General features: G+C 41.9%; 1 protein-coding gene across 4 annotated transcripts in view; it reads right to left on the bottom strand.

Annotated features, from left to right (window-relative positions):
- Window positions 1-15,276, bottom strand: part of ltk (leukocyte receptor tyrosine kinase) — a 192,772-nt gene that overhangs the window by 54,728 nt on the left and 122,768 nt on the right. For all 4 annotated transcript variants that reach the window (XM_059953738.1, XM_059953747.1, XM_059953754.1 and 1 more), the window contains 6 exons: window positions 14,283-14,414; window positions 13,236-13,392; window positions 12,167-12,349; window positions 10,061-10,159; window positions 8,847-8,999; window positions 2,903-3,013 (listed from right to left, as the gene is read on the bottom strand). In XM_059953738.1, coding sequence (XP_059809721.1) covers window positions 2,903-3,013; window positions 8,847-8,999; window positions 10,061-10,159; window positions 12,167-12,349; window positions 13,236-13,392; window positions 14,283-14,414 — 835 coding nt within the window. The remainder of the gene's footprint in view (window positions 1-2,902; window positions 3,014-8,846; window positions 9,000-10,060; window positions 10,160-12,166; window positions 12,350-13,235; window positions 13,393-14,282; window positions 14,415-15,276) is intronic.

Here is a 15,276-nt window from a genome sequence, read left to right as displayed (position 1 = left end):
TTGGGAAGTAGGTAAGCTGTGCAGACCAAGCAAGTCCCATGTTCCATTTTGCTCTGTGCTGAACCTCTGTATGTCATGCACCGGAGGAGCAATAGTGGAAGCTTATGAAGTTAAGGGGTGGAAAGTGACCATGGTCAATTTTGTAATGGAGTGTAATCATTGTAATGGAGAAGGAAACTGGATCAGAACCCATCTGCTGCCTCACCTTCTCACTTTGGAATAGCTGGTTGCAACTTGCTTTACCATTTTCATGAGCTGTGGGCAGTTGTGGATTGCTGTTTGGAAACATTCAATGAATACATCAATAAGTCAACATGGGTAGGAGAGGATGGTGAAGATTACTGGGAAAAGGAAGAAATAAACACCAGCTCCAGGAACCATGTCAGGAAGATTACACAAGGTTCGTAACTGAAATGATGTCGTATGAAATTCAAAGGCACCCATTAGATACAGTAGGAATTGGTTAGATGGTAGAAGAACCATCATCGTTTATGTGTGACTGATAATATAGCCAACTAGTAACTGTATTTTCCAGTGACTTAAAGAATAAAGAGCTTTATCCTAGGTTGTTGATGACAGAGATAGTTGACCTGGAGAATTGTGTAGATGGGAGGAGGAGGTTACACAGAAGCCTTGAAAGAACAAGGGAGTGGGGGAAGCAGGTAGACTTTAATGTGAGGCATTGTAGAATCAGCCACACTGGACCTAATAACATTGGTCAGCAGAGTTTCTAAATACCAAGAACTGCAGAAGAGCAGAAACCTGGGCGTCTAGTTCTAAAGTTGATGGCCTTGTGTAAAAAAAACACAATGTTTATGCCAAGAGCACTAGGACATTAGCAAAGGAGGATAATCTTCAAAGTATAGCTGGGCTAGGAAGGATGCTGCCTGACTAGTGAACACATGGAACTCTCACACCGTGTCCAAAGATAAATACATTTTCTTTCAAAATCAAGGATGATATACAAGGGGAAGTATACAGCAATATTGAATCATGACTGCTGGTTGGAATCAAGATACTGATGAGTACAATCTAATTTAACAAGGTATGATATACTTGGGGCCTTGAACAGCCTTCTCCTATCTCCACACCCTACAGTGAATCAAGTTCTCTACAGGTTAGAGGGCATTTATGAAGGGATTTTATGGAACAGATATAAAAAATCTTAAATGGCAAAGTAAGATTATTGCTTTAAAATAATTGAAACAAGTATAATCAAAGGCAAAATTTGTGGAAGATGAAATTGAAGTGAACACTATGTTCAGATTTACATAAAGAGTGCTGAATGTTTATAACAATCTGCCAGGTAGGGTAAAAATGAGCAAAAACATGATGTGTAATGTGATGTAACATGACGTGGATATGAAGTGAAATACAGGATATTGGAGGGACAACTTGAAATGCCCTTTTCCTTGTCATCCTACTGTAGGTTAGCCACAGAATTCTCAGGCATCGTCATCCCTCTGCTGACTGAGCTGGTTCGCCAGTGCCAGCAGGTTATCACGCCCAGTGCTCCAAGTCCCCTCAACACATCGACATCTTCCTTAAAATGTTCCAGTGTCCAGGACCTCTGCACACCTCCAACTGTGGCCCCCTATCACCTTAAGTTGTCCTGACACTTATCTGGCATCACTTGATTAAACCTCTCCTGCCCTTTGCCTCTTTCTTTTGATATTCTCCTTCTTTGGCTAAGTATTTGGTTAACTCTATCCTGACTGCCTGCTTAGATCTCCCTTCTTTAACACTTCTCTTACAACTAATTAATTGACCAAGTGTAACATTCTATCCATGCTGTCCTTTGGCCTTAACAGTCACTTACTTACATAAACTGAATGCACTGTTTCAACAGGGAACCTTTAAGCACAAGTTAGTCAAGAAACAAGTATCCCCTAGAGACACCTCCTTATACCCTCTTGAAGGGAGCAGGGCATGGGCAAGGTCTGATACTCAATCCTGATTGGCTGGATTGGAATTGCCCATTCCTGATTGGTTAGCTTGAATTGTTCTGATTGGTTGATTTTTAGGCCAAACCCTCTTTAGGAATCTTTGAAGCGAGAGATAGCTCCAGTCAAGCATTACCTAAAGAGGGTTCGGCCTAAAATAAATTGGACAGTCAGAACAAGGCCAATTTAAACTAACCAATCAAGAATAGGCAATTCAGATCTAGCCACTCAGGATTGAGTATTAAGCCCTGCCCATGCCCTGCTCATTCAAGAGGACATATAAGGAGGTGTCTCGAGGGGGATTTATTATTTGATTAACTTGTGCCTGAAGATAGTTGGGTTTACTGTTGAAATAGTGCAACCAGAGTTAAGTATGCCCTATGGATAGATTTGAAAACTAGTCACAAGGCTTCTGTAGTCAGTCATATGTAACGTTACCTCTCCTAAATCATCCTCCTTTGTCCCAGTAATGTTTACCTGACATACTCCTGTAAAGATTTCTGGGATATTTCAGTGTGTTAAAGGTGCTTTATAAAGCAAGTTGTTGTCCTACGTTCTGCTGTGCTGATATTCTGCAGACTTTGAGAAGGATAGGCCAGGTTCGTCAAAATTAAGTAACCAATCCTGGTGCAGATAAAAATGTTTGCCCAGTCATCCTATCTATCTAACAAGCACAGAACGGTGTCATAGGCAAAGCTGCACAACACAGATATTTACACTAATACAACTTACAATATTGACTAAATTTGTTTCAGGTATGAGGGGCATACAGAGGCAGTAAAACTGTGGTTAGATGTTTTCAATGAAGGATAAAGGATGCACCATGAGGCACGATTGGGGGAAAAAGCAGCTATGGACAGCAATTTAAACAACAACAAAAATGTCCTCCTGAGCTTATAGCTTGTGAAATGTTGGTTGAGAAGGGAGCTGTGCAGTACAAAGTTTAATGAAATTCTTACTGAGAGCAAGTCCAGCACAGGTTAGAACTACTCCAGTAACAATGGTGGACGTAACCACGGCAATTATTAGGGAGGAAGGAAGATGGCCTTCTGGAATGATGCCTCCAGGAACTGTAGACAAAGAAACAAAAAGCAATTAAGACTTAATTCACCTATGACCAAAGGTTCATTCTCAATGCTTTCATGCACAATAGCTCCTGATTATAGTGTCAGAGACTACTGATTGATCAGAGGAACAAAACCAAAAAACAGCAGGTCAACAGTTTAACCAATGTATCATGTCCCCAGAGTTCATCTATGACTCATTCTCCTGAAGACACTATCCAAGGTGCCTAAGAGAGAGACATTTGAGTCCTTGTGCTCCACCAGAGTGCCCGGGGTGGTGTGGTGTGACATTCAAGCTGGAGTTGGTGCTGCCCCCTAGTGTTTGCTTGGCAGAAGACGAGCTGTGTTGTATTCAACTGCAAACTGCTGCAACATTCCTGGATTCAGGGTCTTGGACTGTATTTTTTGTGACTGTATTTTACTGATATCTTGTAGGTACTTGCTATCCTATATGTTCTTGCTGTCTTGTGTGCTACATGTGTACTGTGCTGTGTACGACTGTTGGTAGTGTGGTTTGTACCTTGGTCCCAGTGTTATGGTGTTTCATTTGATTGTATTTAAGGATATTATTATATGGTTGAAAGACAATTAAACTTGAACTTTAAGGTGCAACTACAGGGAGGACAGCAGGTAAATCTACTGCCAAGCCAGAGTCAGGATCAGGTAGTCATGGGGGAAGAGAGGCCATCTGGTAGAAAGATGAGAGTCTGGGTCATAATAAGGCAGGGATCTTCTACGAAGGTTTGGGAGTAAATCTTGCATTAAAAGCCCAATGTAGGGTTTCAGCCTTGATGATTAATTCCTTCCCTCTCTCAAATGCTGCTTGACCCACTGAGTCCAGATTACAATATCTGTAGTCTTTTCAGGTCATCTCAGAAGCCAGCGGTTGGGGGTGGGGTGGAACTTAATAGTCAGGAAAGTGAGGTTAGTAATCATGGTGGTAGATTTAGAAGCTGTATGATTGGTAGTTGGAGGTACTGTAGGTGCAGGGTGATTGTCATGTGGTTTGTGAGGCAGACCAATCTGCAGTTGAGCAAGGGTAGGAGGTTGGGCAGCAGATGCAGATTACTCTGGAAGAGGACATTCTCCAGATGGGCAAGGAGATGGTGGAGTTGAGGGCCCAAAAGAAAATTAATTACCTTAAAAACACACCCAAGTCAGATTTCAAGCCAGGCTCCCTTTAAGTCACAAGGGGCACCCATGCATCTCCTGCACGAGTGACCCATGAACAGTACCTAGTGCAAATGTGTAAATAAAAATTAGGCAAGCAGTTCCGTGAATTGCCTGCCACTGGATGTGACTGAGCATGCAAGATACCAGAGAGAACCACAAACAGAACACATGCAAGTCATCCAAAATGCTGATGGAACTCAGCAGATAAGGCATCATCCCTGGAAAGGAATAAACAGTTGACTTTTTGGGCCAAGACCCGGTCCCAATGAAAGGTTACAGCCCAAAACATCGACCGTTTACTCCTGTCCATGGATGCTGCCGGACCTGCTGAATTACTCCAGCATTTTATATGCTTCACTCTGAATATCCAGCATCTGCAGAATCTCTTGTGTTAACAAAATGTATGGGCTTTGCGCAATTTAAATCATCTCCAATATTCATGGTGAATTACATTCCTGTTTCTAACATGTATTCCTTCTGCAGTTCCAGATATCTATTGCTAGAGGTCACCCATGTCCTATCTAGTTGCCTATACAAGCACACACTCCATTCATTACTCAAATTCCTGACACAACTAAACTATTTATTACAATGATATGGTGCAGGAGTTGAGCTGTCCATAATCAGTCTTAATTACATTTTAAACTATGAACCACGTGAATTTAAACTAAAGACCAGAGGAAACACAAGTTCCAATAATAAGTTGGCCTTATCGTGCACTCAATATGTTAAGGTGAAAATGCAGAGGACATTTCCCATTACAATGAGGCCAGAGAGCATTAACGCTATATCAAATGTCTCATTCACAATGCTGACCATCCAGAGCACCCCAGTGACTCTGTTTGCTTCACACAGCCACAGGCCTGTTACCCTTGTCTGTTGGAGGGACAGGTAACATGGGAGCCGTGTAGCCTTGTTTGTAGCGAGAACTTGGGCCTCAAGCCTCAGGTTTGCCTGCTGCTACAGACCAGGGAGGATGTGGAAGTGTTTACAGTGTGGCGTTCAAGCTTGGCTGAGGCCTGACCGCTCCCATTGGTGCTGCCCTCCCGTGTTTGAGCAGTGGAATGACAGGCTGCGTGGCGTGCATCTGTATACTGCTGGGAGGCTACACCATCGATTGCCGGACAGTGCATATTTTGAGTGAGTATGCTTCTTTGCTCGCTGTTTTGAATTCTGTTACTTGCTATTTTCAAATGTATGCTTGCTATTTTGAGTATTTTGAACCTTGGCCCCAGAGGAATGCTGTCTTGTTCAGCTGTATTTGTGTATGGTTCAAGTGATAATAAAACTTGATTTGATTTGATTCATTTCTGACCAGCTGCATTCACCTATTGGCTACATAGGTCAGAGTGCTGCAGCCATTTCCCTGATGATACAGATTCCTTTCATTATGCTAACCATGTAGAGTACACCCTCCAATACAAGAAGTCTCACATAGAGAACATCTTTTCTAGTACACTAAGTATACTGAAAAAGAACCTTTGCATTACACAGGCCATACAGAACATGTAATTCATTACAATGACCATATAGAATCTGCTATCCACGACAGTGATTATATGGGACATGCATAATAACAATGACCCTGTGGAACACACCATCCATTTTACTAACCATGGCAGACATGCTATCCGTAACCACTGACCATACAGAACATCCCATTGTTACATTGTCCATTAAAGGGAAGCATTCTGGCTTAGAAAGTTCTCTGCACAACACTAACAAACAAATGGTATAAAATTATTCAGAACATGCTTAACCTGTTGCCAGATATTACTGCATCTGGGTCTCAACACACCCAGAGCCAAACACAATCCCCATCTTTCAGGCTGGATGTCCATCAGCAATAAAAGCTCTTTCTAAGGGTGAAACTACCTTAAATCCTGTCAACAGCAGTACAGAAATCATCTCCAGCATGAATTTCAACTGCACTGGTCTTACCCACTCACAGAATAATTAACTTTTCTAGTCCCGTTTGCTTTCTTTGTCTGAAGTTGCATTATCGAGAGGGCTGTCTGCAATCCTTGTTCTTCATCTATTGGTTATCTTTTGCAGTCCTGAACACAGATTCACTTGTTTGCCTGAACTGCTTTGTTTGTGGAAGTCAAGGATTACAAGTCTCAGAATTATACCAGGTTGCTGCTGATGACCTCTGCCACACCTCAGTTTAATGCTCACTACTGCATTAAGGAGGTAAAGTCCTTAAACCAAAGTCTTTACTCAAAGAAAGATGACCTCATCCACTATTAATATGGCTCTTAGGAATCAGTACAGAGTTCCCAAAGCATAGTTGTTCACAGACTAGACTGATGGGGTGTTTGCTTCCTACAGTGAATTAACTGACAAACTGCTGTAATCTTAGAGAGTCTTCTGTGGACCCCTTACCAAAGAACATGCAGGTAAGTCCATCACCTGACTGAACAGATTTGTCTCAATCTTCCTGGAGCACTCTCCAATATCACTACAACATCCATTGTGTAGGCAGCAACATTCTCCAGTTTCTAGACTGTGCTGTTTGTCCTCTTCTGTGCCCTTTACAGAGACTAGGCTGAGCAAGATGTCACAATAGATTGAAAGAGTGTGTAAATGGGATTAGTACATGTTGGCATGGATACAGAGGGCTGAGGAGCCTATTTCTATACTGCAAGGCTCTATGCCCTGAAACTGGTGTAGTACGGCATGTTACAGAACCACAGGATTGTTGTAGAATACAAGGGCAATAAGCTTGTTGAGTCTGCGCCATTTCTAAATAAGAGCAATTCCACTGACTTGACCCCACTCCCCCACCTTCATCACAGATCACTGCACATTCCTTCCAGGTCTTCTTTGAACTACAACTGAATCTGCCTCACCACTATCCCCAGCAACACGTTCCTAAAAACTTCCTGCTTGGAAACATGTTTCCTCATGCCACTCTTGGTTCTTTTGCAAATCTCTTTCATTCGGTGTCCATTAGTTTTTGATGTTCTGTCAATGGGAGCAGATTCCCCCTCTCTACAGTGTTGATGGCCTTCCCATTATTTAATGTTCTGGCCCCTCCAACTTGGTTTGTTTCAAGGAGAATAATAACATCCTATCCCATCTATCATTCCTGGAATTGTCTTGGGAAATTTTGCTACATCTTCTCCGGTTCTTTCATGTGGCATCCTGGATTGTACACAATACTGTGGCCAAGCCAGTTTTACAAAGGTTCACCCTGGCTCCTTTGCACTTGCCCAAGAGCCTATGAGCCTTTTTAATGGCTTTGTCCACTTGCCTTACCACATAAAACAAACAGTACATAAAATGGAACACTTCACTTTTCATGGTATTAAATTTCACCTGCCTATCATCTATTTGCCCACCTATTCGACCTATTAGTATCTAGTCCATTATCATACACTCACAGTTCACTACACCTCCAAGATTTGTGTCATTTACTAAGTTTAGAAGTTGTGCCAAAGCCATACATTAATACACACTAGGCAAAAACGAGGTTCTGATACGATACAGAACTTGGGAAATTCCACAAACATTTCTCTGCCAGGAAAGCAACCTGTGACTGCAGATGTTTCCTATTACACTGTCACTTATCTATCTGCACCACTAAAGCTCCCTTTATTCTGTGACCTTCAATTTTATTGACAAGTTGTCGGTGAAGCATGTTATCAGTTACTTTATGGAAATCCAGATATTACTTATCAACCACATCTCAGTCAATAATCAGCTGTTACCTCAATAAAAAATGTTCCATCTGTACCTTTAACAAATTGATGCTGGCTTTCCTTATTCAAGCCACATATCTGTGACTGCTAATTTTACTCTTGGTTAGTGTTTCTAGAATTTTCTCCATCATTAACTTGTAATTATTAGTTTTAAACCTACACTGCTTTCGGAACAAGTGTAAAATATTTTTCAGTCCTCAGACACCACTGGCTCTCTCCATTTTCACACGAACGCAGGCAAATAGGAGCATGAATAGGGCATTCCGCCCCTCAAGCCTGCACCGTCATTCAGTATGATCAGATTTGATCTATATTGGCCTCGATTCAACTCCTGTTCCAGTTCCACATAACCCTCAATTCCTCAATCTGCAAAATATTGATCTACCTCCACCTCAAGTATATCAAATTATCTAGGCTCCACCACCCTCATTTGCAGATAATTCCATAGGGGTTACTGCCCCTTGGCTACACACTTCAGTTTTAATGACCAGTCCTTATTTTGTAGCTCTGTCCTGTTCTTTGTGACTCTCCCACCTCCTTCATCTCCTTAAGAGGCATGTATCTGGACAGGCAGTTTAACCACATAATAGTGTAGTTACTCTTCCTAGTACCTTCTTATTTCAACTTTTATCCCATCTGGGATCTACCTCTCACTCCATTAACCCTTCTCTATGTACATAGCAGTAACTCTGCCCCAAATGGCACATGGGTATCTAATTTCACAGGGAAACTTAATAAAGGAGTTCTGGAATACTAACACTGGAAGACTGTATTCCTTAAGGGATCTTTAAAAGCAGAGTTAGGGTTGCAGATAATGTTGATTTAGCATTATTAAAATATAATAAAGTAATTTCAAGCCCCCAACTTGATCGTGAGTTGAAATAGATAATGATGACTAAGTCACTGTTATTAATCATACTGAATAATTCTGCAAGGCAGCATGTTCTGTGATCTGTTCCTACCTGTGCAGCTAACGTTATCCTGGGCTAAAATTTTGCCACCCAGGCACAGACACAGTATCTTCTTTGACTTTCTCTCCCAGAAGCAGTTGTCCGACTCACAGTGGCTGCAGTTGATATGGATCCGAATTTCAGCTTCTCCATGGCTTTCCATTGCTGTAAGGCCAGAAGGACAATATTACTCACAGGAGGAAAAGACATGAACGGAAGCTACTTTAAACTGTACTGGATGTCCAGCTGTGGAACAAAACTCAGGTAGAGTGTAGGTTTGGTGAATACTTCTGCTACTTGCTTTGGGACAGCTAAGTGGCACAGATGGAGGGGCTGATTCTTCGTGGTATCAGAGATCCAGGTTCACTTTGACACTCTCTATATGGAGTTTTCAAATTCTCTGAGACCACATGGGTTTGCTCTAGATGTTGTGGCTTCCTCCCACCTTCCAATTATGCGCAGGTTGATAGGTGAATTGGCTGTTGTAAATGATCCGTTATATAGATGAGTGTGTGGAGTATCAGGCTGGAGTAAAAGAGCAAGTGGAAGAGAATAAGTTACGGGGCAGATAAGTGGGGTTGATGGGATTGGCATAGACATGATGGCCCACGTGAAAATATGAAATAATTTGCTAATCACAAGAGGTTCTGCAGATGCTGGAAATCCAGAGCAACACACAGTGCCGGAGAACTTAGTTGGTCAGACAGCGTATATGGAGGGGAATAAGCAGTCAACAATTCAGGCTGAGGCTCTTCAACAGGGCACATGAAAGCTCTCCCCCTGAGAAAGTAAAGAAGGAGATTCTATTTTTAGAGTAAGAAACAATCTATTTACATGACGTTTGGTAATGTCTTCATACAAATCAGCAGAATTCTCTTCCAAAACTAAATCTTTGATGCAAAGAAATTGGTGGATCAGGTTAATGAATGGAGCTATGCCATTGATCAACCTTGAATTCAATGAACAGCAGCTTAAGTTGAAACCATTGGATGGGCCACTCCTATTCTTCTGTTTCAACTGTGGTGCTTGAAATTCTCCTTGACTACTGAAGATAATTCTAATCATCCTGCGAGCCAAACCCTTTCACACTGATACTGAGCCAAAGTGGAAAACGAGTAAGTTATTTTTTCAAGAAGTTACCTTTTCAAGAACTGTTTCAATGATTTATTGAAATAAATGTCGTAAGCAGTATCAAAACAGATGGGCAGCACGTCTACTCACTTTACCTGCTAATGGGAGCAAGTAAAGCTCTCCAGCTTGATGAACAAATGAAATTCCGTCATGGCCATCGGCACTAATGTGATCAGTTTTTGATGCATTCCCACCTGAAAGAGGGCACAGAAACTGAGAGCTGCAGGGTTACTTGTTACACAGCTGATAAAGGAGCTCATTTATAAGGCTTTAGACTTCACAGTTCACACTGCTCGGTTAGAATACTATGGATCCCCACTTTCAGAGATTTTGGCTCATAAAGTTGGAGATTCTACCTGTTAAGTGGACTGTTAAATTTGAAGTTCCTGCTGAATATAGATGATCCCATTTCACTATTTTGAAGAAATGAAAAACTTTCTCTTTGTCCTGGTCAATATTTATCTCACAATCAACCTTGTGCAATTAAATCCTTGACCTGCTCACTTGTAGACCCCAATCAGTTCAGATCGGCAACAACATCTCCACAATCTCCATCAGCACAGGTGCAGGGCAAGTCTGGGTGCTTAGCCCCCTGCACAGCTCCAATGCCATATTTCAGTTTGCTGACGACACCACTGTTGAAACACCAGTGCCCTTGAACAGAAAATCCTACAAAAAGTAAAAAGCTACAGCCCAGGTCATCGTGGGTAAAGCCCTCCCCACTATTGAGCCCATCTACATGAAATCTTGTCACAGGAAAGCAGCATCCATCCAGTTTCAGGGACCCCACCCCCCAGGATATGCTCATTTCTTGCTGCCACAGGAGTCTTGGGGCTCACACCACCAGGTTCAAGTACAGTTACTAGCCCTCAACCATCAGGCTCCTGAACTAGTGGTGATAACTCCATTCACCTCGTCGCTCAACTGCTCTTACAACCAAAAGACTCACTTTCAAGGGCTCTTCTTTTCATGTTCTCAACATTTATTGCTTGCTTGCTTGCTTGCTTATTTATTCATTCATCTATTTATTTATTTATTTATCTATCTATCTATTAATTAATTAATTATTCCTTTTTGTATTTTCACGATTTGTTTTCTTCTGCTGTCTGGTTGAGCGCCCAAGTTGGGCAGACTTTCACTGAATCTGATTTGGTTGCTATTCTATAGGTTTATTGAGTATGCCCACAAGAAATTGAATCTCAGGGCTGTATTTGGTGACATATAAGTACTTTGATAATAAACTTACTTTGAATCTGAAATCGGGGGGGGGGACTGCAAATTATCCCACTGGTGTCTGTGGTAATCTCTTTGGCCCTTTAATCACAGCAACAGTGACTACATTTCAAGAGTACCTGTACAACACTTATAGGATATTTTGCGTCAATGAGCATGTACCTTAACAACTCTGATATTTCAGTATATGGTTTTACGAAAGGTAGCCAGTTAAGTAAACAACACACAGGAAGAATCAGATCTGTGCAGAATTAGTTACATGCCGACAGGCAGAAGATCCTGTGTGTTTCAGCATCAATTGAAAAGCAAGGGGCACCCGGTTATACAACCTTCCTCACAGCTGGAGATTCCATTCATTGCTCCATATCGGAGCAGCTGCTCTGGAGCAGAGACAGGAACCGGCAAAAAAAAAGCGCAGCGACCCATCATTTAAATATAATAACGAGGGAGAAGGGATTATTTATCTCAGCTGGAAGCAAGGAAGTTGCTTGAATAGAAATATTCTTGAATATTCTTGAATTTTCTGCATGGCTGTAATATTGTTTGCTAAACTTGTATGATTGCCTCATCGTTTATAATGAACAAACACAGAAACCTGAAATGCAGGAGGGCTGTGAATTCCATTTTAGCTCATGGCATTTTGTGGTTCAGTGATGTGGGCTGCTATGGGAAACCAGGTTCTAAAACAAGGAGCGCTTGACTGAGCTTCAAGCTCTGCCTCTGTCACCAGGAAGAAGGAAAATTCCCCCACATGTTAACATCAAAGCAGGCCTCGGCAACTGAACAAGGACATTACAAGAGTAAGTCAGGACGGAGTTAACCATGGTAACTGTAAGATATCTCAGCAGAAAGTGAAAAAGAACTGAAACAAGCGGAGATGAAAGGCAAATACATAATCCTAAATCTTTACATACAAGTCAGAAGTACCCTAAACAGTTCATGAACACAGTGTGGTTGGTTGGGCTCACCTGTGTATCCACCACCTCCTCCTCCAGATGTACAAGCTCCACCACCCCCTCCAAATCCACCATGTGTTGCCCACCCCAGCTTCTTCAATGCCCGGGGGCACGCACTGCCCCCACTCGCACCTTCCACTAGAGATTTTCCTGACCAGGGAAACTTTGTGACATCATTCCAACCTCCGCCTCCACCTGCAGGACAGAAGTTCCAAGGAAAGAAGTTAAAACGAGGACGGACAGTTCCACCCATTCACAATAATCCACTGGACAACCATATATCTCTTAAACAATAGCTATGCTGGTGTGACTTGGAAACTAGGTGTTGGAATCCCCAAAGCTGGAGCTCAGTCTACGGCTGACTTAGAGTGGACAGATCCTGCCAGGATCAAGTGTTGCTCAAACCTTTGACTTGCAGAGTTGCAGAAAGCCTAAAAGCACACTGCCAAATGTATCCCCATCAGCTCTCTCCCCCAGTGGGAAACAGTGACAGGCCTGTCCCACCAGTACCGTCCCCCCATAATTTACAGTGACAGACATGTTCCCACCAATACTGCCCCCAGTGACAGGCCTGTACCCCCAGCTTTCTAGCTCAGTGATAGACCTGTTCCCTCCAGTATTACACTGTGATAGACTTGTCCCGACTGGTCTGTTCCCCAAGGGTTTCACACTGTTTCCAGCCCACTTGCTACTGACCCAGTGGGTTACACTGAGAGAGACCTGCTCCCTACCAACGCAGTCACGCAGTCCTCTATGCTGTTGGACTTCTCCCCACCTTTACCTAAAAAATCTGTGCGCGCAGTTTTTGAAATGTTTAAGATCATGAATGGACAATAAATGTGGCCTTTTCTGTGTTACTCTCATATCAACATCTTGTTACTAGTCGGTAATCATGAGGACAACAACCAACAAACAAAAACAAAGTAAGGCCAATACATTTGTCCCTCCAAAATAGGCTACAGTGTTACATTTGAAAAGCGTATGACAAAATCTACGGCAGAGATTCGATGAACAAGAGATTAACAAGATCTTCATAACACACTAATGAGAATTCTCGGCTTATTTCTTTCCTCTCACTGACCTGCTGCCCCAACTTGGCCATTGTATCCAGGCACTGATGTATCATTTTCATATTGTTCCATTACATGGACATCCATCGAGTAACTTGGGTCTTCCAGGTACGCCTTTCCTCCCCCACCTGCCGCAATGATCAATGGCACTTGTGTGCCATTCTCCATCTGAATAAAGTGACAGAGTTCAATTGCTTCAAATAACTGTTTTGTTCTGCAGAAGTGTTCTGGTACTTGGCTGTAGCTTCAAAACATAGTACTTGTGTAATCTTAGAGTTGTAAAGGGTAATACCGTATAAAAACACGCCTTCTCCATGCTGACCGCAGCATCCTTCCTGCTAATTCGAGTTGCCTGTGTTTGGCCCATAATCCTCCAAGCCCTTCCCTTCCATGGATGCACCTATCCAAATGCCTCTAAAATATTTCAGTTGTACACACTTTGATCACCTCTTCTGGGAGCTCATTCCAGGTACTCACTATTCTCTGTGTAAAAAGTTACCTATCAGATCCCTTTTAAAAAAATCTCTCTCTCCCTCTTACCTTGCATCTGCGTCCTCTAGTTTTTGACTCCACAATCCAAGGGAAAAGACTGCCCGCCTTGTTAGTACATTACTGAGTGAGAGCTGTACTGTCAGGAATGCTTCTCAATTTCATGGGTTTGCATACAATGGACTTGGCTTTTTTCACTGCAATTGTGTTCACCCTTGCATAATTTGCAATCAATTAATATTTTTCTTGTGAATATTCTGCCTATGATGCTGCTCCAAGTTTTCCGTTACACCTGTGCGTACATGTACCTGGGCACTTGAAAGTTAACTCTAATCTGACTTAGTCAACTTTGATTTGGGAAAGAAAATCCTCAATAACATCAGGTACCTGATACCACAGAGATATTTTAATGGAGACGAGGGACTTCTCTTCAATGTCTTGACTAACTTAAGACTTCTGTGGCAGTTATGAGTGCTCATTTAAATACATGCATATGCATGATGTTCTCATTTACATAAGTGCATGAGTGTGCAAACATTCAGTTGTCTACTTCAAAAGAGTTTGTATACCTTAAAAATGTATGTTGCTCCACCACCTCCACCTCCACCTCCTGCCCATTCTAACATGGCTTTATTATTGTTGTAGTCATCTTCAATGATGGAAGATTCTCCCAAGCAGATCTTCTGAGTCACTTGGTCTTTCTGGAGAGAGACGCAGAGATATTATTAGCTTCAAGACTTTGCTCAGCCATTCTGCAGACTGTAGTGTGCTCTTAATATCATATAATAAGTAGAAACTATGTAAATATGAAGAAACAAATGCAAAAGGATATGTTAACAGGTTACATAGTCACAGAAGAACAAGAATAGGCCTTTAAAACTATTTCACTATTCACTGAAATTAGAGCTGATCTCTGATTTGACTCCTACACTTGTTTTTACCCCCATTTCTCTAATACAACTTTTTATTACGAATCTACAAACCTTAGACTTAAAAGTACCTGATTGAACATCAATTGCTGGTTGTTGAATATATACACTTCGTTTATAGAAACATTTTCCTAACATCATATGGGATAAAGTCACTCAAATATTATCTGGCTCAGTGTTTCTCCAGTAATTCCACTGCAAGCTTACCCATTCTTTGGGGCACTCCTTTGTTTTCATGGATGTTTGTGAAGAAAAAGAATTTCAGGATGTATATTGTATACATTTCTCTAACATTAAATGTACCTGTTGTAATGTTGACTCTGTTTTACTCTCTCCACAGACACTGCCTGATCTTTTGGGCATTTCCAGCAGTCTCTGTTTGCTTTCAGGAGGAGCTTTGACCTGTGTTTCACAGTTTTTAGATGCCTCTTTGTCCTCTAACTCCCTTCATGAATTAATTGCCATGTAGCTCTGTAAACATTCAGATTATTTTTTAACAAGCTGTTGGTGACTATTGTGTTAGTCTTCATCACCCTGCTTTAGGAACAATTTCATTAAGCTGGAAAAAATGCAGAGGAGATCTACGAGGGGCTGAGTTATGAAGAGGGGTTGAGTGGGCTGGCTGTTTACTCAC

Source organism: Hypanus sabinus, chromosome 2, assembly GCF_030144855.1.
Source record: "Hypanus sabinus isolate sHypSab1 chromosome 2, sHypSab1.hap1, whole genome shotgun sequence".
NCBI lineage: Eukaryota > Metazoa > Chordata > Chondrichthyes > Myliobatiformes > Dasyatidae > Hypanus > Hypanus sabinus.
Note: the sequence above shows the minus strand (reverse complement) of the source record. Positions and strands in the feature narration are given on the sequence as shown.